Source organism: Equus przewalskii, chromosome 7 (assembly GCF_037783145.1).
Source record: "Equus przewalskii isolate Varuska chromosome 7, EquPr2, whole genome shotgun sequence".
NCBI classification, from domain to species: domain Eukaryota; kingdom Metazoa; phylum Chordata; class Mammalia; order Perissodactyla; family Equidae; genus Equus; species Equus przewalskii.
In genome coordinates, this window is record NC_091837.1 from 41,755,657 (window position 1) to 41,783,651 (window position 27,995).

Here is a 27,995-nt window from a genome sequence, read left to right on the forward strand (position 1 = left end):
CAAGCTCAAAATGAAGCATGTGTCATACTTGGACCTGGACCCTGAATACAGTTTATTTCTCTTAATGCCAAAGAACTGTTCCAGTATGGCCTTTGAAACCATGGCTTTTGAAACTATGGTTTTTTTTACCAGAGTTAAAGGGACCCTTTCAGAAACATGATGTAGAATAAACTATTATATATATTTTCATGATATAGATTCTGGAATATATAAATATATATTATATATAAAAATATATAAAGTAAGAAATGCCTGGTATTCTCTATATTCACCTAGAGCTCTTTATAATCGTTAATTATAGTTCTTAGTAATTTTTTTTTAAGATTTTTAAAAATTTTTTCCTTTTTCTCCCCAAAGCCCCCCTGGTACATAGTTGTGCATTTTTGAGAAAACTGGCTCTTTTTTTTTTAAGATTGGCACCTGAGCTAACATTAGTTGCTAATCTTTTTTTTTTCCTTTCTCCCCAAATCCCCCCAGTACATAGTTGTATATTTTTAGTAGTGGGTCCTTCTAGCTGTGACATGTGGAACGCTGCCTCAGCATGGCCTGATGAGTCGTGCCATGTCTACACCCAGGATCTGAGCCTGTGAAACCCTGGGCCACCAAAACGGAGCGCACGAACTTAACCACTCGGCCACGGGCTGGCCCCTTACTTGTTGAAGAGTACAAACAAAGTAGTTGCAGAATTCCCAACCTCCACCCCTGTGAGAAAAATTTACTAACTAAAATTACTAACTCCTTCCAGTGTGGTTATATGACTCATTTGTAAAACAGTCTTTTGTCACTACCTGCTTTCCATTCTGCTCTCCACATCCTGGTAGATTTTTAAAATTTATGTTAAATTTACACTTTGTGGCAAACAGTTCTACGGGTTTTAAAAAATGCATAAAGTTGTGTGTCCACTACCACAGTTCTGTATGCAATCTGTCACTCACCTGATTCCTCCATGATACATATGTATAGAAAACTATTCCCTCCACTCCCAGACCTTGGCAACCAATGATCTGTTTTCCTCCCTATAACTTTGCCTTTTCCAGAGTGTTCTATAAATGAACTCATCATTGTGTAACCCTTTTGGGGCTGGTTCTTTCTCTTAGCAAAATCCATTTAAGATTCACATATACTGTGTGGTTCAATCATTCATTCCTTTTTATTTCTGAGTAGTATTCCACTGTATGGATGTACCACACTTTGTTTACCCATTCACTGGTTGAAGGACATCTGGGTTGTTTTCACTTCTTGGTGACCATGAATAAAGCTACTACAAACATTTGCACACAGGTTTTTGTGTGAGTAATAGTTTTCATTTCTTTTCAGTAGATACCAAGAGTGAGACTGTGGGGTTACATGGTAGGTGTATGTGTAACTCTATAAGAAACTGACCAACCATGTTCCAAAGTGGCTGTACCATGTGCGTTCCCACCAGGAATTTATGAGAGTTCCAGTTGCTCTGCATCCTCACAGCCTTTAGCATTCTGCTTTTCTTTTTTTATTTTAGTCATTCTAATAGGTGTTAAACAGGTAGCTATTAAAATGAAATGGCAGCTCAAGATAGTCAAATTATGAAGATGTGTAAATTTTGCCATTACCTCAAAATGCATCAAAGAAAAATGTGAAAATATTAAAAATAGAAACTGAGAGACAGAGGAAGGTATGGGAATAGTTAATTTAAGATAGTTATTTTTATATTGTTTCATTTTCTTTTTCTTTCATTTTCCTTGTTCAAACTGCTGGAAGGATAAATGGTATCTTTGTAATAAATAATAGGCAACAGTCACTCTGCATAAAAATATAAGAAAATTGAACCAATTGCCCAAATATCTGATACATTCAGCAACAGCAGGAGGGCTAAATTTAACCTAATTTCTCACCACACCAATCACTGGACTCTTTCCACTCATGAAAGGTAAGCAATAAGTGATACCTCCCAGTTGGGAGGCCCTCCACAGATACAGTCTCTGTTATCAAATAAGGGTGGATATACCCAAAGTATGAAAAACAAAAGTGAGCATACTGTAGTCCCCCTTGTCCACTGTTTTGTTTTCTGTGGTTCCAGTTACCCATGATCAACTGTGGTCCGAAAATATTAATTGGAAAATTCCAGAAATAAATAACTCATAAATTTTAAATTGCTCACTGCTCTGAATAGCATGATGGAATCTTGTGATGTCCCCACAGGGACATGAGTCATCCCTTTGTCCAGCGGATCCACGCTGTAGATGCTACCTGCCCGCTTTTCACTTAGTAGCTGTCTCGGTTATCGGATCACTGTTGCAGTGTTACAGTGCTTGTGTTCAAGTAACCCCTACTTTACTTAATATTGGCCCCAAAATGCAGGAGTAGTGATGCTGGCGATTCAGATATGCCAAACAGAAGTCATAAAGTGCTTCCTTTAAGTGAAAAGGTGAAAGTTCTCAATAAGGAAAGAAAAACAATCATATGTTGAGGTTGCTAATATCTATGGTAACTTTTATCACAGTATATTGTTATAGTTGTCTTATTTTATTATTAGTTATTGTTGTTAATCTCTTACTGTGCCTAACGTAAGCTTTATGATAGGTATGTCTGTGCAGGAAAAAACATACTGTATATAGGGCTCAGTACTATCTGGTTTCAGGCGTCCACTGGGGGTCTTGGGACATATCACCCGAGGATTGCTGCACCACTCTCAGAACAGGCAAATATAAGCTGTGCTGCTGGCTATCAGGACAGCAATGATCCTGTGGGGAGAGCAGTGACCGGGAGGAGCACGAGAAGGCTCTAGTTGCCGCTAACGAGCTGTCTCTTAATCTGATTGCACATGGTTCACATATGGTTTGTATACTTTTCTGTATGTATGTTTACTGAAAATCATATATAAATTCCAACTTCCTGACACTTAAGAATGGTGAGCTGAGGCGAAATTATTGCCGAGGGCCTGATCTTCCTTTCTACTATGTCCTTGGTTTCTATTTCATCTTTGGTTTCAGCCGGGAATTAAATTAAAAGGAAAGTTAAATTCTCTTATTTTTTTTTAATTTTTTAATTTTTTTATTATTAAATCGTTTATTGATTACACATGATAATGGATGATCACAAGCTTCATTCCCATCTATAACTTTATCTGATACCATAATTCAATTTAGATATATTGCATAGGATGTGCCAACAATCATATTAATAACCAAATGAACTCCATGACTTTGCTTGGGTGACCCTTCTAACAGTGAACTCCAGGTCACAACACAGCAACTGTCAGTTCAACTACACCAAGGTTTCTGAAGACAATGGCTTCTGTGCCCAAGCAGGTTATAAATAAATTTCGAATGGAACCTGGCATCATCCTGAAGGAATTCTAACTTCACACCGTTGGGATAGTTTACCAAGATGGCTTCAGAGTAGACTAACTTTACACAGCACATTTAAAAAAGACACATTTATTCAGCGTCATGAGCAGACTATTACATTTAGCAATCAACAGCATGGGTGCAAAAAAAAAAAAAAAATCTACATTAAAACCCGTTGGAATGTTTTACACTTTCCACAGAACAGAAACTAAAATAACCTGTTATACAATTAGTCGCAAATACAGTCCTGGAGTTTTTTGCCCATACATATGAGTATTGTCTAAAACATGTCTTCTTTGTAGCAGCTAGGCCCTGCCACCACTGTGCTTGGCTGAGTTCACAAATCTGTTGTAACCTGTAGCTTCCCTGTCACTTCTCTGGCTCTCCTCTCCTGCTAAGCTTTGTTTCCTGGCAGTAATTAAAACCTTCTGCCACTGCCATAGCTACTGCTGCTGCTGGAACCGCCATAGCCACCTTGGTTTTGTGGTTTGGAAAAGTATTGGCCTCCACCACCACAGGGGCCAGAGCTTCTGCCTCCAAAATTTCCTCCTTTCATGGGTCCAAAATTTGAAGATTGATTGTTGTAATTTCCAAAATCATTGTAGCTTCCGCCACCTCCAAAATTGCTTCCATCATTACCAAATCCATTATAGCCATCCCCACGCCACCATATCCACCACCACCACGGCTGCCACCAAAGCCACCTCGACCACGGAAGTTTCCTCCGCGACCAAAGTTGTCATTCCCACCAAAACCACCTCCACGACCACCGCCAAAATTTCCAGAACCACTTCGACCTCTCTGGCTGGATGAAGCACTAGCCATCTCTTGCTTAGATAGGGCTTTCCTTACTTCACAGTTGTGGCCATTCACAGCATGGTATTTCTGAATGACAATCTTGTCTACGGAGCCATGGTCATCAAAAGTTACAAAAGCAAATCCTCTCTTCTTGCCACTGCCTCTGTCAGTCATGATTTCAATCACTTCAATTTTCCCATATTGTTCAAAATAATCTCTTAGGTGATGTTCTTCAGTGTCTTCTGTAATGCCACCAACAAAAATCTTTTTCGCAGTTAAGTGGGCACCAGGTCTTTGAGAATCTTCTCTTGAGACGGCCCTCTTTGGTTCCACAACTCGTCCATCCACCTTGTGTGGCCTTGCATTCATAGCTGCATCCACCTCCTCCACAGTGGCTTACGTGACAAAGCCAAAGCCTCTGGAGTGCTTGGTGTTTGGACTCTCATTACCCCACAGTCCGTGAGCGTTCCCCATTGCTCAAAATGGCTCCTGAGACTCTCATCGGTTGTTTCAAAGCTCAAACCTCCGATGAAGAGCTTCCACAGCTGTTCGGGCTCTTTGGGAGACTCTGACTTAGACATGACTGCAGTGGGAGGGGAGACTAACGATGCTTACTCGGCGGTGTCCACGGGCAGAAAGCTAAATTCTCTTATGTTTTAAGAAATTATTTATAGGTCTTCAGCTATGCTAAGAAAATAAATGTTAAATGGAATGATTTTGTGATGAAAATTATAAAACTTTCTAAGATCGAGAAAGAAAGACTTGAATAAACCAAAAAACACGTTTCAGCATGGCAAAAAAAATGAATGTTGTCAATTATTTCCAAATTAATTTACAGGTTTAATGAAATCCCAGTGAAAATCCAAGTAGAATTTCTTTAGAAATCAATAAAGCAATTCTAAAAGTCATCTATAAGAAGAAACAATAGGCAAAAATATTTTTAAAAGAATGAGTACCTGTACTACCAGATATTGAAAGGTGAATTAGGTCACAATATCTTTAAACAAGTATTGGTGCAAACCTTGTCAGATCACTGAAACAGAATAAAGAATTAGAAAAAGACCCTATATATATTAGAATTTTAGAAACCAAAAGCACAGTGAGAAAAATGGGCAAAGACATGGACAAACAGTTTACACACATGTGTACAACAATACAAATAGCTCTTACAATAACAGTGATTTTTTTTTTGTTTTTTTGAGGAAGACTGGCCCTGAGCTAACATCTACCAATCCTCGTCTTTTTGCTGAGGAAGATTGGCCCTGAGCTAACATCTGTGCCCATCTTCCTCTACTTTATATGTGGCATGCCTACCACAGCATGGCTTGCAAAGTGGTGCCATGTCTGCACCCGGGATCTGAACTGGTGAACCTCAGGCCGCCAAGCAGAACTTTTGAACTTAACCACTGAGCCACTGGGTGGGCCTGAGAATTATTATGAGCATCAAATTATATCAAGTACTTGAAAATCTTTATTAACCAGAAGAGTGCTATTAAAAATGTTACTTATTAATTAATACTTTTTCAAAATTTATTTTTTATTTTTTTAAAGATTGGCATCTGAGCTAACATCTGTTGCCAATCTTTTTTTCTTCTTTTTCTTTTCCCCAAAGCCCCCCAGTACATAGCTGTATATTCTAGTTGTCAGTCCTTCTGGTTGTGCTGTGTGGGATGCCGCCTCAGCATGACCTGATGAGTGGTGCCATGTCTGCGCTCAGGATCCAAACCAGTGAAACCCTGAGCCGCCAAAGTGTAGCATGTGAACTTAACCACTCGGCCAGGGGGCTGGCCCCGTAATACTCTTATTGAAGTATTAATACTCCAAAAATTAATATTTATTACCCTTGCTTTCTGAAGGTCAGTTAAAAAAAAGGGAATTTATAATAATTTCTATGGACCTCTCACTTCATGCCAAATACTATGTTAAGTGTTTCACATGTATTTGTTATTTTAATCCTCCCTTTCATGTTTGATAGATGAGGAAACTGAGAAAGTTTAGGTAACTTTTCCAAGGTCACTCAAAAAGTGAGGGCAGTCAGGACCGGACTGGTGGTATAGTGGTTAAGTTTGGCATGCTCTGCTTTGGTGGCCCAGGATCATGGGTTTGGAGCCCGGGCGTGGACCTACACCACTCATCAAGCCATGCTATAGTGACGACCCATATACAAAATGGAGGAACATTGGCACAGATATTAGCTCAGGATCAATCTTCCTCAAACAGAAAAAAGAGGAAGATTGGCAATGGATGTGCGCTCAGGGCAAATCTTCCTCACCAAAAAAAAAAAAAGTGAAGGGAAGAGCCAGTATTCAAACTCAGAGTCTGGCTCCAGGACTCCCCTTTTTAATCACTATGTTACACACAAGAAGCTGTAAAGAACACAAGAATGAAAAAGAATATGAATGCCGCCTATGAAATATTTTTGACAAAACATTAAACTTGAAGCAGATCAGTCCAACTTGATGGAACTTTCAGTTTACAGGAAATTCAGGGGACAAAGAACATGTTAAAAGATCACATGTGGGTACAATTAACAAAATGAAGTCAGGAAACTATAAATTGTGAGGAAAAAACCAAAACAGAGTAAGAAAACAAAACTGCAAAAATATCATTTATAAGGCAATTGGAGAAATATGAACACTGCCTGGATATTTGATAGCATTTTTGTGCATGAGAATATTGTGATTATATCTTAAAAACAGCTCTTATCTTTCAGAAATACATACCGAAATATTTATAGATGAAATATCTCAGATTTGCTTCAAAATAATCCAGTGGTTCATGGTTGGGGGGTAAGGGTGGGGAGATGGGTGACAGTATAGATGAAATAAGTTTGGCTGTAAGTTGATAACCACTGAAGGTGGGTAATAGCTATATGGGTGTTCAATGTACCATTCTACTTCGCATACGTTTGAAAGATATAGCAATAATAAAACCGGCATATAATTCCCCTAGGGGATACCTATTGTAAGGCAAATGTAATTAATCACCATCTACCAAAATACTTCAAAATCCTGCTGAGAGCAGTCCTTGCGGCAGGACAATGAAACTATTCATCCAGTAGATACAAGCACACTGCCGGTGTTCACAGGCGCCTCACTCCTTAAAGTCCTGGGGATGCACTGTCGCAACCAACTTGCTCTGCTATAATCTCACGTGCTCTTTGACACATATACAAAAGCTTGCGAAACCTTATTTCTCCAGCAAAAATGGGTTCATTTGGCATAAGCAAAGAACCGCAATTGGGGACGTGCTAAGGCGAACCACAGGCAAATCAGGAGAGACAAAGGAAGGGTCTTGCCTTTATACAGCTAAAGGGGAGCAGGGAGGGGCTGTTCTAAACGAAAGTCCATTGGAGGAAAGTAGCACTTCAGGGTGGCGCCAGCTTCTCCTTAGCTCAGCTGTGGCGCTTTTCATTGACTGTGCTGTTGCAGGGAGGGGAGAGAAATCTTCCTTCCGTAGTCAAGTAGTTGCGCTTCCTGCTGGAGATGCAAGATTCTATCTCTTCCTGTTTGGAGTAATTGACAAAATATGATTGAGTGTGAGAGCTCTTCCTACAGGCCTCCTCAACTCCAGTTTAGTCAAGGTTTCTTTTATTAATTGCCACAGGATCATTACCTTGATTCATCCTGTCTCTATCAAGTTAGTTGAACAAACAAGATTTGCAGGAAAAAAATTATAGCACAGAGCACAGCTTTGAAAATTATATTTTATATTAAAAAGTACACAGAAATAGTAAGCTACACCACATGAAACTGATGTTTTTATAGATCAAGACAATCAAATGTCAGCAATTTCATATGGATTAATTTACGCACACCCATCACCCAGCTTCAGAAACAGAACATTACCCAGTTAAAACTCATGTGTCCCCTTCTTCCTCCCACCCTCAGGAGTGACCACTCTCCTGAATTTACCAACCATTCTTGTGCACATCTCTAACCACACGTCAGCATCCTTAAACAACAGTTTTATATGTTCCCTATTTATATATTTTTATATAATACTATATGTATTCTGCTACTTGCATTATTTGCCCACTATTGTTTGAAACTCATCCATGTTGAGGCATGAAGCTCTAGTTCATTTTCATTGATGTATTTTACTATATATATAAACAATTTACTTAACTTTTACTGTTGGACATTTAGATAGCAATTTTTTTTACTATTATAAAGAATACCACAACATCCTTGAATATACCCCCTTGAGTAAATGTGCAGCAAATTTTTAATTTTTGCATTCACCGATTCTAAGGATGCTAGATATCTTTTTTCCCCTTTCATTGGGCTTTCCTATTGTGGGAATGGCCTGTCTATGTTGTTTAGTCACTTTTCTATTGGATTGTCTCTCACTGACTTTATTTTGGATATTAATTCTTTATTGGTCATATGCTTTGCAAGTACCTTTTTTCAGTCAGTGAATTGCTGAAACACTTTTTTTTTTTTTTCCACAATTGCATTAGTGTATGTCAGCAGCTGGCAAAATAGGTCTGCAAGCCAAACCCAGGCCTGTTTATTTTTTTCTTCCTGAGGAAGATTAGCCCTGAGCTAACATCTGCTGCCAATCCTCCACTTTTTGCTGAGGAAGAGTGGCCTTGAGCTAACATCCACACCCATCTTCCTCCACTTTATATGTGGGACGCCTCCCACAGCATGGCTTGCCAAGTGGTGCATGTCCACACCCAAGATCCAAAGGGGTGAACCCCGGGCCACCAAAGCAGAACGTGAGCACTTAACCGCTTCGCCACCAGACCTGCCCCTGTTTTTGTAAACAAAGTTTTGCTGGAACACAGGCATACCCATTCATTCACCTATGGTCTATGGTTGCTTTGAGCAGAGTTGAATAGTTGAGAGACCATATGAGCTACAAAGCCTAAAATATTACTATCTGGCCCTTTACAGAAAAAATTTGGTGACTGTTGGTCTATTCTGTAAGTAATTTACTTACCCATTCCTCTAATTTTGGACATACAGAGTTGCTTTCCTTTTTAATTAAGAAATGTGATGAGCACCTTTATGACTAAACTTTTGTCAATTTTTTCACTTGGACTCAAATGGAATCTTGGATCAAAGTAGAGAAAAAAATTTTAAGACTTTTGAGCCATCTTGACAAACTGCTTAGTTTTTCAAATTTACCTTCCCATTAACCTACTTCAAATGGTCTTGCCCTCAAAAGCAGTAATTACTATTAAAAAGTTACTTGATAAATCAAAAATGAAATCTGGCTGAAATTGCATGACTATCAAGATAATTTCCTCTGATTTTAATATTTTACAATGTTTGCTATGTCATAAAGTTAAGTTCCCCCACTCCTTTCTAAGTCTTTGCTAGAAAAATGATGAATCTCCTACAGCCTCTTCATTCTTCAGAATGAACGTCAGAGCCAATTTACCAGTAAGAACATAGGGTTCTTGGACATAGACTTGTTATCCAATTCCCAGCGTTGCTGCTTAGAAACTGTGGAACTTTAGGAAGTTTCCTAACCTCTCTGGGCTTAAGTTTTCTTTCTGAAAACAGAAAACACCGTCTGCTACAGTCTTCTTCTGAGGGTTTAAAGAAATAACATGTAAAGGATTTAGTATAGGACCTAGCAGAGAGTAAGCATTCCAAATGACAGGCATAGTTAATATTGTCCACTAAAAAATATTTTTTTGGCAATTGTACTAAATTATAATCAGAAAAACCTGGCACAGAACGAGCATTAAATACCTATTAGTTGACATACGATCAATAAAAAAGTTACTTAAAAATTCACCAATTGCATTAAACCTATAAATTGGGAGAATTTTTATCTTTACACTGTTCAGTCTTCCCACCCTGGAATATGGCATTATTCTTGGTTTTATGACTCAGGAATTAAAAAGCTGGAAGCTGGAATTGATTCTTGCCACTTTTCCACAAGTGCTTAAAGAGGGGGAAATCACAAAGTTCTGGAAACCACGAAAAATCTTTACTCCTTGCAGATTCACAATGCATGTCGTCCTTCAAAATGGTTGTAACATGGCTCTACTTAAGAGCCATATGAATCACACTACAATTTCCGTAGTTCATCAAATCAATTTTTAGATGCACTTGTTATTTTATCTACTACTAACAAAGAAAAATGCTTCCTGACTTAAGTTTGATACTACAGCTAAATTTATAGCATTTAAGATGCATCTCAATTTCACAGATATTAAAATATATTTTAAAAATCCATCTTAGGTGAAATAGAATTCAATTAGAGTGGGATAAAATATCCTTTGACTACAGTAGCAAGATACATAAAATACTTTGGTATAATCTTACCAAAATATGTTAAGTATGGTCAATCTTCTTTAATCTCGGATTCTGTACTTGGGAAGTCACTTTCTTGCTAAAATTTATTTGTAACTCCAAAATCAATACTCATGCTGCTTTCATGGTCATGCATGGACATGCAGAGAGCAACAAAAAATGTCACCTGATGTGCATGTTCCCAGCGGAGGTTGAACAAAGCGTCACTCTGTCTCCTTTCAGCTCTCTTACTGCAAACAAATGTCCTTTTCATGGTCTATTTAGTGCCATAATTTATGTTTTTCTATTTTTGTTGCTAACTTTGTGGTTTAAAATGGTCACCGAGTGTTGTGCTGTTTAGTGTTCCTAGGCACAAGAAGGCTGTCATGCGCCTTTTGAAGAAAATACATGTTAGAAAAACTTCATTCGGGCACGAGTTACAGAGCTGTTGGTTGTTGAGTTCAAGGTAAATGAAACAAAATGTATTAAACAAGGTGTTTTTAAACAGAAACGCATAAAACAAGGTTACGTTATTGATTAGTTGATGAAAAGGTTGCGACCAGAGGCTGAGAAGAATCTAACCCTGGATTTTACCTAGGAGTGGTTCAGCATTCCCTAATTCAGGGTTGACAGCAATTTTATAGAACATGACTACCACAAATAACAAGAATCAATTGCACTTGATATCTAAAGTCTTTGCTAGCATTCTTTTGTAAAACGAATTTCCTATTATATACTAACCCTACCCAAAACATATGAAATACATAAACAAAACTTGAAAACTTCACTGAGAGGAAACGCTGCTGCAGATAAATGAAACATTATGCTCCTACACAGAAAATAGCAAATATTGTAAAATTTCTTTCAAAAGTATCTCTTATTTTGAGGATCCACAAGAATTTTTACATTAAATAATGAAGACCAATATCAGACATACTTTTATGTTGCTGTTTTAATTGGAATGTCTCTACAAAATGTCTTGCTATTGGTTTAAGATGGACTTTCTTCACCATGTTAAGGAAGTATCTTTTTTTTTTTTAAAGACTTTACTTTTCGTTTTTCTCCCCAAAGGCCCCTGGGACATAGTTGTATATTTTCAGTCGCAGATCGTTCTAGTTGTGGCATGTGGCATGTGGGATGCCGCCTCAGCATGGCCTGACAAGCAGTGCCATGTCCACGGCCAGGATCCGAACAGGTGAAACCCTGGGCCACCGAAGGAGAGCGTGTAAACTTAACCGCTTGGCCACCGGGCCAGCCCCAAGGCAGTATCTTCTAGTTTAGGTTTTCAGGAAAGAGTGCTGTATGTTATTAAATGTCATTCTGACATCTATTATAGAGGATCATGTCAGTTGTTTGCTAATACATTTCAAAATTCTAAGCTATCCTTGCATAACTAACAGAATTATAATAGATTAAAACATGCTGTGAAATTTGATTTGCTATTATCTTTCTTACTATTTTCTACTTAAACTCATAATAAATTTCTTAAAAAAAAACTGGGGACAGAGGGGAAAGGGGCACATTTGTATGGTGACGGATGGCAACTAGACTTTTGGTGAACACAATGTAGTCTTAAACAGAAGTTGAAATATGATGATGTACACTAGAAATTTTTAATAAACCAACATTACCTCAATAAAAAACAATATCAGGGGCTGGCCTGGTAGCGCAGTGTTTAAGTTTGCACACTGTGCTTTGGCGGCCCGGGCTTTGCAGGTTCGAATCCCGGGCACAGACCTATGCACTGCTCATCAAGCCATGCTGTGGTGGTATCCCACATAGAAAACAGAGGAAGACAGGTACAAATGTTAGCTCAGTGACGATATTCCTCAAGCAAAAAGAGGAAGACTGGCAACAGATATTAGCTCAGGGCCAATCTTCCTCATCAAAAAAACCCCCCAAAAAACCACAAATAAAATCTTCAGCTTTAAAAGATATCAGATGTGTGCGATATGCAGCAGCACTAAGATCCAATCTATATACCTTTTTTTGGGGAAAGGGGGCAAGAGTAGCATATTATAGTCTAGTCTGTTTTCTATTCATACTGTGGTACTTCCTTTATAGCTAGTAATGGCAACCAGCTCAAAGAGCTCTTTCTTCCTACAACTTCTTTTCATGTAGAAATGAAATAATGACCTCTAGTGGAATACACTCAATCTAGTACCCACTGAGGTTTGGTCTTACATTTAAACTGTGTTACCGGGGCTGGCCCCGTGGCCGAGTGGTTAAGTTCGCGTGTTCCGCCGCAGGCGGCCCAGTGTTTCATTGGTTCGAATCCTGGGCGCAGACATGGCACTGCTCATCAAACCACGCTAAGGCAGCGTCCCACATGCCACAACTAGAAGGACCCACGACAAAGAATATACAACTATGTACCGGGGGGCTTTGGGGAGAAAAACGAAAAAAAAAAAATCCAAAAAAAAAAACCACAAAAAAATAAACAAACTGTGTTACTAGACTGTTTCCATACTGCAAACATCTAGACGTTAAAACTCACAAAATAGTTAAAATCTCTTATGTTACACTGGCATTTGACTTAAAATCAAAATGAGCTTAAAATCACAGTGCTTTTTAAAGCAAACAAAATACTAAGTACTCTTTACAACGAGAGTATTTAATTTGCAATCATATGTCAATATTTAACTCTGCTTCCCTTTTAGCCTCTAAGCTCCATGAGGGCAGGAATTAACCTAAGGTGTATCACTCCTTGTGCCAGGTCTTTTCTGTTTGTCCCCTTCAAATCTCTTCAAATCTCCTCTCCACCTTGCTGCATCATGCGGCTGGCTCCCTGGCTCCAATTAATAGGAGCACCAACAGATCAGTGGACAGAAAAGAATGAGACAAACATGCACAACACATACACCCACCCAGACGCACACAAATGCTCTTTCAATTTACATAAGCCTTCTTATAAGAGCCTAAACCTTCTTTTCAGATAACAATCTTTGCATAAAATTTCCTTTTCACTTCAAAAAACAAAACTCCACATGCATGATTAAAGGAAAAAACAGATTTAGTTCTTCCCCATGCTCAAAGTTAAGTTTTTTTGTTAGCATATAAATAAATGGTAGTAGGCTTTAGAAGGACTGAACACTGAGAAGTATTTTTCTCTAACCTTAATCAATTTAAACGACATTTTAAAAATCCTTATTAATGATCGCAAAGAATCCAGTTTTGCTGTCAAATAAAGTACTTCTTTTTCCTTTTGTTCTTAAAGGACTCATAAAAGTATTTGATGAAGGAGACAATGAGAGGTATATTCCACATTAACAGGTTTCAACACTGCTCACAACTGATAATCTAGTGAACATTATCTGCAGTTTCAACTTGGGAAAATGTAAAACTGTATTCTATTGAGAGCCTCTTAAAAAAATTAAACAAAATCAAAAAAACATCAACGATGACAACAAAATCAATGATTCCTGAATTAGAAGATGACTATTACCTTTTACTAAGTACCTAAGTCTCCATGGAGCAAAACTCAGGAAAGGAGAATCAATTTTACAGCCCATTCCATAGGACTTTAGTTTCTGAGGCACCAAAAAGAACTTATTTCACTTGTATGTAGATTCCACAGAGTCGAGTCAAAGGAAAGGAAAATGCATTCTTAGTGTACGTGAAGTAAAAAGGTGTATATTTTCTATATATTCATAAAGGACATATTTTAGTTCAAAAAACTAAGTCTGATCTAACAATGGAGTCATTCCGGGACTGCCTAGTACTAATGCTTATTAGCTCTTACTGTGCTAATATCATGAATATATATGATTAAAACTTAATTTGACACAGTCAGTAGACAACTGTCAAACACTTATGTTTATTAAAAACTGACATAAAACGAACAAAACCTGTACAAAAAAGATCCCAAATCACACATCACTTTGAAACAGTAATCTTGAGAGACATTATCGCCGAGGACCCCCTCTTCCTCTGCCTCGGCCGCGTCCTCTTCCTCTGCCTCGGCCTCGGCCTCTTCCTGCAACTGACGGAAGAGGAAAACAAAAAAAGGTAAATTTTCTTCTGCACTGATGTTACCTGGTGACCACAAAACAGCATCTAGTCAAGAAAACTTTAACTCAGCTTCTCTTAAATGTGACCTCAGAGTCACCCCTCCCAACACATTATCATGCGGAACCAAGAACTGTTGGCCTACAAGGATACTGTTTCATTTTAATTTATTTACTGTGAAATTCATCAAGTTTAAAAATATTTTTTCCTTGTATCATGTCTCAAATTCACCACAAAATGAAGAGCAAATGATTTGAACCTCTCACAAAGTGGAAGAGAGAGCACACAAATGGAATAGAACATGAATGCCATGTACCAGATTTTTTTGGTCACTGAATAGAATCAAACCAAGTTAACTCAGAGCCAAGAAAGTTTAAAATATATTACATCAAGTAACAACCTCATGACTCTTTAGAACCTTAAATCATTTGATCCCTTCCCAGACTTCTCTTTCAGGGCCCTTGTTAAATAATAGATGGCCAAAGTGCAAGATATTTTAGTAAATTATAATTAATATCCTATACAATATTTTTCAGATAAAAATTACATCCATAAAACAAGAACAGGATTCTATGAAAAATTATCAGAGAACAAGAAAGCCTGAAGATTAAGTATATGCTAGATAAATAGATACGGTTAGGGAAATTTATCAGAAAACAAAACGAAAAGACAAAGAAAAAAAGAGAGAAAAGATAAAGACTTAGAGAATTGGTCAGAAGACCTAATTATTACGAATTCCAGAAAGAAACAACAGAACAAGCAAAAGAGAAGAAATTTATCAGAGATATACAAGTAAATTTCTTAGCCCTAAAAGGCAATATTCATGGGGCCAGCCCAGTGGCGTAGCAGTTAAGTGCACACATTCTGCTGTGGCAGCCTGGAGTTCACCGGTTCAGATCCTGGGTGTGGAAATGGCATCGCTTGGCATGCCATGCTGTGGTAGGTGTCCCACATATAAAGTGGAGGAAGATGGGCATGGATGTTAGCTCAGGGTCAGTCTTCCTCAGCAAAAAGAGGAGGATTGGCAACAGATGTTAGCTCAGGGCTGATCTTCATCCATCCATCCGTCAATCAATAAATGGCAATATCCATACTAAAGGGTCCACCAAGTACCCAGAACAACAAAATGGAGGGAAAAGAAGGAAGGACGAGCAAAGTCCATACGCCAAGACATTCAGAGATTTCAGAAAACCAAGAATAAAGAGTCAATCGCCACATCTTCCAAAGTGTGTAGGGGGTAAGGGACCAGGCCAAGCACAAAGGGACAGGAAGTAAGAACAGCATCAGTCTTTTTAAGAGCAACACCAGGAACTGTAATAAATACTATATGCACTTATGGCAAGTATAGGAAATTTTTAAAAAGAAAAAAACTCGTGATGTTTGCAAAGGTTTATATTTTGAATAGTGGATTAGGGTATAAATACACCATTCATAAAAATGTTTATAATCCTTCAAACTCACCAGCTTCTCTTTTCTTAGATTTCACCTTTGGTTCAACATCCACGAGTAGTGTATCCAGAGGTAAGCTGTCTGGCAGAATAAAATAGCGAATGTTATTTCCTCGAATACTCAGTGTTTCCAGCTGTACAGGTTCTCTGTTCTTCAGGGTCATTTTCACAGCTTTAAGATGTGTATTCATGCTGACATCTACACCTAAAGGGAAAAAATAGGGCAATTATTAGCATGTAAGGAAGGTAACCAATTAATCTGTCAAAATATAGTAAATACCATATTACAAGAGTACTATCTGTTCTGCTACGCTGCAAGTTTCTATGATATAATTTCATGCAACTGGTAAATGTGGGAATAACGTCAGTTAAAAATCAGAAATCTTGGGGCTGGCCCCGTGGGCCTTCGCATGCTCTGCTTCAGCAGCCCAGGGTTTCGCCAGTTCGGATGCTGGGCACGGACGTGGCACCACTCATCAAGCCATGCTGAGGCAGCGTCCCACATGCCACAACTAGAAGCACCCACAACTAAAAATATACAACTATGTACCGGGGGGGCTTTGGGTAGAAAAAGGAAAAATAAAATCTTAAAAAAAAAAAAATCAGAAATCTTTGGGGCTGGCCTGTGGCAAGTGGTTAAGTTTGCACGCTCCGCTTCGGCAGCCCATGGTTTCGCTGGTTTGGATCTTGGGTGCAGACCCAGTACTGTTTATCAGGCCATGCTGAAGTGGCATCCTACATAGCAGAGTCAGAAGGACCTACAACTACAACATACAACTATGTACTGGGGGGAGGGGCAGGGGAGGGGGAGGAGGAAGAGGAAGGAGGAGTGGGAGGAGAGGGAGAGGAGGAAGGGGGGGAAGAAGAGGAGGAAGAAGAGGGGGAAGAAGAGGAAGAAGAGGAAGAAAAAAGATTGGCAACAGATGTTAGCTCAGGGCCAATCTTAAAAAAGAAATCAGACATCTTTCCCTCACAGAGATTTTCCCTAGCACGTTAATGTTTCGCACAATTAACTATGCTTACAGAAGTATACAGCAAGCCATGGAGGAACCCCGACTGGTACATGTCTTACTCCCACTGTCCCCACATATCTTCCTTGTACCTCAGGGTTGGCAATGCTTATCGCATGGTTCCCCCACTGTCTCCGTAACTTTCTTACACCCCATTCCACGAAGCTATCGTCATATAAAGTCCTGTATATACTGCAGTATTTTTCCTTATTACTAGAAGTTTAAAGTCTTTTTTTGGGGGAGGATGATTAGTCCTGAGCTAACTGCTACCAATCCTTCCAGTTGTGGAATGTGGGATGCCGCCTCAGCATGGCTTGACAAGCGGTGCCATGTTCACGCCCAGTATTTAAACCAGTGAAACACTGGGCTGCCAAAGCAGAGCGTGCAAACTTAACCACTTGGTCACGGGGCAGCCTCCTCCTCTTTTTCCTGAGGAAGACTGGCCCTGAGCTAACATCCATGTCCACCTTCCTCTACTTTATATGTGGGATGCCTGTCACAGCACGGCTTGATGAGCGGTGCCACGTCCACACCTGGGATCCGAACCGGTGAACCCTAGGTCACCAAAGCGGGACATGTGCACTTAACTGCTGCACCACCGGGCTGGCCCCTGTTAATACTTTTGGTTACCAAGTTGCACAGGTTTTTTTTTTTTTTTAAAGATTGGCAGCTGAGCTAACAACTGTTGCCAATTGTTTCTTCTTTTCTTTCTTTCTGCTTTTTCTCCCCAAATCCCCCCAGTATATAGTTGTACATATTTTAGTTGTGGGTCCTTCTAGTTGTAGTACGTGGGATGCCGCCTCAACGTGGCCTGATGAGTGGTGCCATGTCCGTGCTCAGGATCCGAACCGGTGAAACCTTGGGCCGCTGCAGCGGAGCATGAGAACTTAACCACTCAGCCAGAGGGCCGGCCCTGTTGCACAGGTTTTGAGAGATCTGCTTCAAATTATTTTCCCCACTAAGCCACGATTTTTAGTATGAGATTTTGCAAAATAAAAGGTTTTCTAGGAAGAATATGGCATTATAGTAGAAACATCTGATTACTGGAACCTGTACCAAGCTATCAGAACAAATGGGAAACTAAAGATCTAGTTAATTCTATCCTTAGAAAGTTAAGGCTGGAAAACGTGAATTCTCTCAACTTTACCAACATTCATCTCAAAACTTTCAGTATTATTAATTTTTTTCTCTTTCCTCCCAGTCAGAGGAAGAAGAGGCCCTCTTCTTTCCCCAAATTAATGTTTTCGATACATTCCATCTCTTTGGGGACCTTGATCCATCAGGAGGGGAAAAAAGCTATGATTTATGAGCTCTTTCTATGTTCTAGGAACTGGACACTAAGGCATTTTAATTTAATCCTCCACATCCCTATGTTAGAGAGTATGATGTCCCTACTGCGAAGACTAAAATAGTCATATAGTACCCAAGACACTTGTAACAGTTGGGGAGGGAATTGGATTTTTACTGGATTTTGCTCCCCCAATTTACTAAAATGTTCCCCCTGGAGTGTCATTTATTAAGCGCCTACTGTATGTCAGGCAAACTGTGAATTACATTATTTGTGTGTGTGTGTGTCTTCCATCACTACATTTTGAACTCCTAGGAGGCAAGAACACTCTGCTTCCTCCACAATATCTAACACATGGCTTAGGGGAGAGCAGACTAAACCACTGTTTACACTATGTTAACAGGACAGCAATTACACTTTCTCAGTTATGGTCACAGACTGTATCAAAACCTTATACTGATACTGACTTCCTTTCACAGTAACCGGTGTCGCAAAATTCTAGGGTACTCACACATAATATCAACTTAATACTGTATATTTCTCTTGGTTTATTCAGAGTGGGACCATACGCTTAGACAGAATTTTCCTTCATTTAGCTCATCAATCCTTTTGAAATTTTGCAATTTTTTGGGATAGCCTTAAATATAAAACTAAATATACAATATACTCATTACACCACAACTAGAAGGACCTACAATTAAAATATAAAACTACATACTGGGGAGATTTGGGGAGAAAAAGGAGAAAAAAAAGATTGGCAACAGTTGTTAGCTCAGGTGCCAATCTTTAAAAAAAAAACAAAAAAAGCCCCAATATACTCATTACAGCAAAGAGTTAGACACATAAGAAAACCGACAAATAAAATAGTCCACAATGTTATGCTAACAGTGATTGTCTCAGTGAGGTAAAAGCATGGTTCCTCACCACTCCCTCCCCATTGCCTACATATGTTTTACCCAAGATAACCAGACATAGAAACCCCATCCTCAATCTTCAAGGACATTACAATCTAACAGAGAACACAAAATTCTAAACAGTAAAATGTATGTTCAACGAAGCAACATTCCAGGCAGAAGGGCACACACATAGGTGAAGGCAAAAAAGGCAACAAAAGCAGGAAAACAGGGGCCACATATAGTCTGGTTGTAACACAAGTACTTAAAGTAAAGCTCAAGTAAGAAGGTCAGTGAAATAATTCAGACAAAAAGGATGAGATCTATACCACAGTATGTTTAATAAGCAAACAAAAAAGAACTCTGGCCTGCAGGGGGAAGAGGAAAAAAAAAAAAAAGTGTTATAAAGCAGTCCAACCTCCATACCTGTGATTGTTCCATGGACCTGTGTTCCATTCTTTAATTCAATGGTTACAGTTTCGTGACTCAATTTCATCAAAAATCTATAAAGACAGTAGGAATAAAATGATAAATTTTCACTTTTAACACTTTAAAATCACGTTTAAGTCAAAAGGATGAAAATTCTAGATGTTGAAAATCTGCTAGAGATGATATCTGCAACAATTCTTATTAACAATCTGCAAAACAATTTCAGCTTTTCCTGAATTATACCCTCACTATCTATGAAGAAGCATAATGATGACAGAAACTGTCATCTGTATACCTCTGATTCTCTAAACCATTACATTGGTAGTTTAGTGGTTAAGTTTCAGTGCCCTCACCCCTGTAGCCTGCGTTAGATTCCTGGTCAGGAAACCACACCACCTATCTGTCAGTTGTCACACTGTGGCAGCTGTGTGGCTGAAAGCTATGCACTGGTATTTCAAATACCAGCAGGGTCACCCATGGTGGACAGGTTTCACTGGTGTTTTCAGACTAAGACAGAATAGGGAGAAGGACCTGGCCACTCACTCCTGAAAAAATTGGCCATGAAAACCCTATGAATAGCAGCGGAGCATCATCTGATATAGCACCAGAAGGGAAGAGGAAGGCACAAAAAGACTGACCAAGGTTCCCCTCTGCTAGACACAGGATCGCTAGGAGTCAGAATCTACTTGACAGCACTAACAATAAACCACTATATAGGGGCTGGCCTGGTGGCATAGTGGTTAATAAGTTTCCATGCTCAGTTTCAGTGGCCCAGGGTTTCAGTGGTTTGGATCTCTTGCGCGGACTTACATATTGCTTACCAAGCCATGCTGTGGCAGGCGTCCCACATACAAAATAGAGGAAGATGGGCACAGACATTAGCTTGGGGCCAGTCTTCCTCACCAAAAAGAGGAGGATTGGCGGTGGATGTTAGCTCAAAGCTAATCTTCCTCAAAAAAATTAATTAATTAAAAAACCCCCCACATATTATATATCTTAATCTTCAATCCAGACATACAGATTCTAAAGTCATGATAAGCCACAAAACTGAAATCAGGAAATTAAAATTGGTAGTAAAAGATTACACAACTTATTGTGTATATATATATATAAATAGAGTACAGTAGTCTCCCGTTCTAAATCCCTCCACGTATGAGAGGATACTGTTCTACATTTTTTTTTTTGAGGAAGATTAGCCCTAAACTAACATCTGCTGTCAATCCTCCTCTTTTTGCTGAGGAAGACTGGCCCTGAGCTCACATCCGTGCCCATCTCCCTCTATTTTATATGTGGGATGCCTACCACAGCATGGCATGCCAAGCAGTGCCATGTCCAGACCTGGGATCTGAACCGGCGAACCCCCGGCTGTGGAAGCAGAATGTATGCACTGAACCGCTGCACCACCAGGCCGGCCCCTCTACTATATTTTTATATGCATTCATAAGCATACACATAAAATTTGTTTTTACATAAATTGGGTCACACTTTAATGACTTCTATAACCTGTATTTCTCATTTGGCAGTTTATATTGAAGACATTTCCATGTCCATATACATATATTTTGCTATTAGAAATACATTATGCAAATCCTTGTCAATACTAACATGACCAATCTCCTAAATTTTTACCAATTTGATGGGGGGGAAAAAAGGGCAATTTGCTTTTCCCTATTAATTGTGAAGCTGAATATCTTTTCATGTATATGGGAAATTTGTATTTTTTCTGTGATTACCTATTCACATCATTCACATATTTTCAATTAGGTCGGGTTTTTCTTTTATTTTCTACTAGCTTGCCAGAGCCATTCAAGTTTGTTAGTGGTCTTCTTTAGTCATACAAGACTTTTTTTAAATTTTTATGTGGTTAAATTTGTCGATCCTTCTTGGGTATGTAATTTGTTTAGAAAGATGTTTACCATCCCAAGATTGCTAAACGTCTTATTTTCTTCTAGTTTTATATTTAAAGTTTTAATCCACCTGGACCTCATCTCTTTTCTGTGCAGAGTGAGATAGGAAACTGCCTTTATTATTTTCCCCAATTGGATAAGCAGGTGCCTCAATAACGTTTACTGAATAATCCATCCATTCCCCACTCCATCTAGTCATTTGTTCTCTCCTAACTTTTTATTATGAAATATTGCAGAGGAAGAAATGCTGAAGGGTTTAATAATTCACAAATTATTAAAATGTTGCCATTTATATGCCTCCCCTCTTCCACACACACACACACACACAACCACATAACGTAGTACACTCTCACCATATCATGTGAAAATAAGTGGCAGGCACTTTAGCACGCATTTTCTAATGAGGACATTCTCCCACACAACCATGACACCACAATCACAACTACGAAAAGGAACAATCACCCCCTCATATGATCTGATATGCAGTTCATACCCCAAATTTCTAGTCTATAACACGTACTTCGTATACCTTATCATACGGAGAAACTATAGATACTATCGATTATTAAGTCAAGAAAACAAGTAGGGAAGAGTTAGGCAGCTTCCTTTCAAGGAGAGCCCCAAGGAGAATTCTCTGTTAAAGAATTCTAGGAGAGCTACTGAAGGGTTTTCATCAATGAAGTGGAGTGCCAGGGTCACATCATATTCACATGTTAAAGAGAACCTGAGGCAGATGTTCAGAAAGACATATTTTTGATGGACAAAAGACAATCTCTGGGGAGACAAATTAGGTGGCTAGAATAGTACATAGGTTAAAGTTACAGTAACCAAGACCCAGGAACAACAGAGCAATGAAACAGAACAGAGTCCAGAAACAGACCTACAGCTATATAGTTGATTTTCTACAAAGGTGCCAAAGTAGTCCAACAGGCAAAGGAAAGCCTTTTCAAAAAGTGATGCAATTCATAACAACATGGAATAATTAAAAATTCACATAGAAAAAATGAACCTGGACCTCTAACTCACACCACTTACCAAAATTAATTCAAGACAGATCACACCTAAACTTAAAAGCTCAAATTATAAAGCTTTTAGAAGAAAACAGAGAATTATCTTCATAGTTTGAGAGTAGGCAAAGGTTTCTTTGACAGTATGTAGAAAGCAATAACCATAAAAGAAAAAGCTGGCAAATCAAGACTTCCTCAAAATAAACTTTTACTTACCAAAAGACATTACCCATTAAGGAAACGAACAAGCAAACCACAAGCCGGGAGAAACTATATCTGACAAAGGACTAGTATCCAGGATATATAAAGAATTCCTACAACTCACTAATAAAAACACTATGAAAATAGGACACTTCACAAAGATATATGAATGGCCAACAAGCAGGTGAAAAAGTGCTCAGTGCCATTTGTTATTAGAAAAACGTAAATTAAAACCATGGGACACCACTACACAAGCGCTAAATGAAACAGACCGACAACAAATGCTCGTAATGGTGCAGACCAAGTTGAATTCTAGTATACTGTTGGTGGAAGTATAAAATGGTACCACTTTGGAAAACGGTCTGGTAGTTTCTTATCAAACTAAACGTACACCTATGCTACAATCCAGCAACTCCACTCCTAAATATTTACCCAAGACAAATGAAAAAGAAAAAAAAAAGACTTGCACAAGAATGTTCAAAACAGTTTTAAACAAAATACATAACTTTTAAACATACAATGGATTACTTTTCACTAATAAAAAGGAACAAATTACTGATACACGCCACAATGTGGATGAATCTCAAAAATATGCCGAGTAAAAGAAACTTCACACAAGAATGCATACTGCATGATTCCAAATGGAAAAAATTATAAATATATGAAACTATAAATAAATTCAGACTGGCAGGTATTGGGAAAATGTACTTTACACTTTTTCTCCAAAAGTTTTAGCTCAAATAAAAACGGACTAAAAATTAACCTTAAATGCTTTCTCCACAAAGTACACCCTGAATACAATATTCAGGGTTTTATATGTTATTTCAAACATACTGCAAACTAATTGTCTTCACAAAACATAAAGTTCCAATAAGGCAGGGACTCTGCTTTCTAAAAAATTCCACTAAATCTCAATAAAGCTGGGAAAAAAATCAACTTATTAAGTCAGAAGTCCATCTCCGATTTGACACATTTCGGAAACGGCTTTTGGTATTTCCAGATCAACCTCTGCATCTTCTAAGTACTCTTTTTACGTGGGAGGTTAGTTTCATCACCCAAAGCGGATCAACTTAAACTACTTTGGCAGGGGCATTCAATTTTTCTTTTTTTCGTCTCCCACGTTCCCAAGGAGCGTGGACCTAGTTACATTTGCCGGTTCCGCGAGCCGAAATGAGCCAGAAAAGCAACCTAACCAGAGCACGAGTTCTACTCGACAGGAAAATCGGTAGCTAACCGAGTCTGTAAGCCTGGCGCTGCACCTTTAAGGCCTCTAAGCTACGAGGAGGGGAGAAACGGCTCGGCCTCACGTCCCCTGTTGGAAGACACGCGGTATCCCCGCGCGATCCAGTCCGAAGCCCACGCCCGAGCGCCCGCGGCCAAGATGGGGCGGGAGCGGCGGGCGCCGGAGGCCTAACGTTAGCAGGCCGCGCGCGCACGCGGCTTTCGCGCCTCCTGCAACTAGCGCAGCCCAGCTCCGGCTCCCGGTCCAAACCGGCCCTTCAGGGCCCCCACCCCACTTGGTCACCTCCTCACCTCACGAGCTTCATCCTACCGGTGCAGTCGCCCTTTCGGTCCTAGAGTGCAGAGAACCCGACAACAGAGCGCCGAAGGCCGGGAAGTATGAATGGCCGGAAGCGCCTCCTGCCGGGGCTCCGACGCAAAGGGCGCGCGGCGCGCTGCGGCGACGGCGGAAACGCCGAGGCGGGCCGGGCCGCACTCCCTTCCGGCGCGAGGAGCGCCGCAGCGCACCCTGGCGCCCGGAGGTGTGCCCTGCGACGGCTGAGGGCCTTAGAGCTAGTCTCGGAGGAAATGTCATGCAAGAGGGAGCTTTGAGGAGATTAAATCCAACTAGCAGGCCTGTCGCCGTCGCCCTTCGGCACGACAGGGCGTCATGTGTTATGTAGCACTAAATATATCACTGAACGAAGGGAAGTTCTGAGAGAAGCCCCAAGGATTATGCTAATTCTGCTCCAACACCAGGAACTTTAGCATTGCTCAATGTACCTGAAGAAAATCACACGATTAAGCTGATTATTTTTACTTTAAATCCCAACCACAAACCTCAAATAGCTACTGCCTCCAGACTGCTATGCTTCTGTAATAAGCTCACAGACTTTTTCACATCTTACTTCTTTCCTCCTTCTGAAACCTTTTACAGGCCCTCTCCCAAATCACTCTCTGCTAATGTTTTCTACTTCTTTCAGAAAACAGAAGCCATCCTTCTGCTTTCTTTCCTACTACAAGGGTGGAAGTATTGTTGCTTCTTTCAAGGGTAAATTCCTTTTCCTTGTAGTCTGGATCCCATCTCTCATTTTCTCAAGAATTTCACTCCTTCAGTTACCCCCTTCTAACTTGAATCATCAATTTCTCCTTCTCTGTTGGATTTTTTCCATCAGCAAACAGATTTATCCTAGAAACAAAACAAAGTTCTCTGCTGCAGCTCCAGCTACCGCCAGATTTCTAGCACAGAGAAACTTCATGAATGAGCTGTCTATAATTGTTTTATCACCTCCAATTCACTCTTCAAACTACACTGCAATTGCTTTTCTAAAGGTCATCAAAACCTCCAAGGCAAACTTCTGTCCTCATCTTACTCTGCATCTCAGAAACATTCAACAGAAACACTCCCCTTTTGAAACACCCTCCTCTCTTGGCTTCCAGGTTGCCAAGCACACCTGGTTTTATTCCTATCCCACTAGTTACTTTTTCTAAGTCTCCTTGGCTGCCTCATCCTCCACTGAGCCATTACATGTTGGAGTGCTCTGGGACTTTCCCGGGTATAGTCTCCTTATAGATACTTTTGCCTGTAGCCTAGGTGATATCCAAAACCATGGCTTTAATTTTTATCTCCAGCCAAGACTTCACCTCTGATCAAAATAACTCTTGAGTGTTGTAAGGCAATGCTCATCAAACTTTAATATGCATAGGACTCACCTGGAGGAAACTTTAGAATGAAAATTCTTATTCAGTTGGTGTGAGGTCTGAAATTCTGCATTTCTAATAAGGCTTTAGTTGATAAAGATGCCCCTAGTCCATGGACCACAATTTGAGTAGAGAGACTGTAATGGACATTTGTGTGTTGTCTTCTCATATCTATCCCCCTCTCTTCCCAACAGTTCCTAACAGTCTTCTGGTGATCCCTGTGGCCCTAAGGAAGCTAACTCTACTCTTAACTGTCAATCATCACATTCCATTACTCATCCACAGTGGGCCTGGGATGTAAACTGATTCGGTCATTCCTTTGCAGGGAATACTCTTCCCCTTTGGATGTGAAGGGAGGGTGGTAGCCTCTGGAGTTATTGGGAACTCCCTTAGAATCAAGAACCAGTCTTAGGAGAGAATTTAAAAAAAAACAAAATCCACGATGATATTAATGAGCCCCTGGATTAAAAACAATGTCTAAATGTGGCTATTAAAATTAATTATATTTATATTTTATATCTATATTTATTATACATATTTAATATATTTAATATGGTGCGACATTTGTAAGGATTACTATGCTCCTGATTGTGGCCAATACAACTATAATGGAATACATCACTCAGAAGCAGAGGCCTATTTTGTGGGAATGGAAACTTGTAAATATGGTTTGTGTGCGTGTATACCAGAATTTAAGTAACTAAAGATAAAGTGGTTTACACACCAAAAGAAATCCCATCAGTTGTCTGACAATCTAAAGGTGAAGGAAAATATAGGTCAAATACTCTTGTAGATAACCAGCTTTAACCAGGTCAGCAGTGTACTCCTGACTTTTTTCCGAACTAAGCCATTTGGCATTATGTCATTAAAATATATACCTAAATCAGGGACTGGGGGTCGGGGTGGGGGCGGTAGACAGGCTTTTGCTAAGTAACATAATATATGGTGACGTGGGCAACGGCCTCACCCATTTTGTTTTTTGAACCATAGAATCTCTCCAGACTAAAGTGACAAAGCAGCTCAATAAAGTTTTGTGGAAGGCAGAAAAATATCAGGCTTAACAAACTGTATATTTTGGTTGTGCTTGACTTCAAAAAACGAGGTTAGGAAGGGGAGAACCTACCTATGATCACCTCTCTTCAGATTCTCAAAAGTAGGAGCAGCGATTTATCCATCCTCACAGTTGCACAACTAAGAGTAGCATAGAAAGCTTTCAAAAGCAGTGTGGGGGCCACGAATCCTGGTGATATAACACTGGATTCCATCTTTAGAGGCTTCGAAGAGCCAAAGCTTCGTCTGAATACCGCCATGACAAAATCTAGTGGAACAATCTATGATTTCTTGCCGACTCTTGTAGTCTGGTGCACAAGAAGGAAAGCACGCATGGAGAAGGTGAAGTCCTGCATTTTTTGGAGGCGCTGGAGTGCAGTGCAGGGGAAGGAGAGAGAAGGGCCAATTGCCTCCATTTTTCTTTACATTGGCCCATGTCAAAGACTAAAGGGATTTGAACTAGAGGTCGCAGAGAGCGGTACCCGCAACCAACCGAGGAAGCCGGGGCGTGGGTGGCGTTACTCCAAGAGACGACCCCTGGAAGAGCAAGAGGCCGCCGCTAGGGGGCGCCGCTGCTTCCCCGCTAGGCGCCCACCCGCGGGGCGCGCACGCGAGGCTTTCCACCGCGCCTGCGCCGAGGATGGACGCAGGCTCTCTTTTCCCCGACGCCAGCCGTCCCGACCCGGATGAAACACTGCGTGACAGGCAGCGAGCGTGGCGGCCATCTTCGTCTTCTGGGCACGTCAGCTGAGCCGGTTAGGGCCGAAGAGGAGCGTTGCGCAAGCGCGCCCAAGACGGCCACAGGTAACTCCCATCTGACGGGCGAGGCGTCGCCGTCGTCGCCGGAAGTTTGGCGTTTCTGCGCCGCGGGAGAGGGGGCGGTCGCGGCAGAAGCAGCTGAGTGTCTCCTGATACCCGGATGTGAGGCGTTCTGCTGGCCCGCGTTGGATCCTCCGCCAGGAGTGAGGAAGGTACGCGAGAGTCCCGAGCGCCCCCGCCGCCTGCCGTCGCGCCGCCTGCGTCCTCGCCTCCCTTTGGCAGCCTCTCCGGTGAGCAGGACGCCTCTCCCCCTTCCTGTCCCACCCTCAGTGTCGTTGCCTCGCGCGCCTCTTCCTCCTTCTGTGGCCCGGGTTCCTGGCGCCCCTGGGAGGAGTGGGAGGTAGCCAGCCTGCGCGTCTCAGCTGCCCAGTCGCCGCATCACCTGCCGCTGCTTGCCAGGCGGTCAGAGGTAATGCCGGGGCCACGATCGGGGACCGGGTCAGGCCGGGGCTCCCGGGGCGGCCGCGAGGGCTTGCAGAGCCCGGAGGGAGCTTGCAGCCATTGCGGCTCCTGGAGCTCTGTCGGCGCCGGCCGGCAGGTCGCCCCGACCCTGTCCCCGCCCCCGGCGTCTCTCCGCGCCAGCGTTTCTCCGGAGCAGCCCCAGCAGCCGGCGCGGAGCTGCGGGCCTGCGGCTG

At 40.7% G+C, this 27,995-nt stretch overlaps 2 protein-coding genes and 1 pseudogene across 20 annotated transcripts in view; 1 reads left to right on the forward strand and 2 right to left on the reverse strand.

Moving 5' to 3' along the window:
• Nucleotides 1-3,616: 3,616 nt before the first annotated feature.
• Nucleotides 3,617-4,775, reverse strand: LOC103566339 (heterogeneous nuclear ribonucleoprotein A1-like; annotated as a pseudogene).
• Nucleotides 4,776-14,176: 9,401 nt separating this feature from the next.
• SNRPD1 (small nuclear ribonucleoprotein D1 polypeptide) lies at nucleotides 14,177-27,451 on the reverse strand. Of its 2 annotated transcripts, none has more exons than XM_070629735.1 (4): nucleotides 26,615-27,451; nucleotides 19,452-19,528; nucleotides 15,848-16,039; nucleotides 14,177-14,360 (listed from the first exon to the last, which is right to left on the reverse strand). In XM_070629735.1, the coding sequence occupies exons 2-4, from the start codon at nucleotides 19,519-19,521 to the stop codon at nucleotides 14,284-14,286; spliced, it is 339 nt and encodes a 112-aa protein (XP_070485836.1). In that variant the 5' UTR covers nucleotides 19,522-19,528; nucleotides 26,615-27,451; the 3' UTR covers nucleotides 14,177-14,283. The 2 variants fall into 2 exon arrangements, with proteins under 2 accessions (XP_070485836.1, XP_008540919.1); XM_008542697.2 differs by lacking the exon at nucleotides 26,615-27,451 and adding an exon at nucleotides 24,103-24,299.
• Nucleotides 27,123-27,995, forward strand: part of ESCO1 (establishment of sister chromatid cohesion N-acetyltransferase 1) — a 74,615-nt gene continuing 73,742 nt past the window's right edge. For 2 of the 18 annotated variants that reach the window (XR_011542604.1, XM_070629721.1), the window contains exon 1: nucleotides 27,188-27,590. The gene's annotated coding sequence lies outside the window, so the exon portion shown is untranslated. Of the gene's footprint in view, nucleotides 27,770-27,995 lie in introns of all 18 variants that reach the window. The other 16 variants (XR_011542607.1, XM_070629733.1, XR_011542605.1 and 13 more) reach the window with 14 other exon arrangements.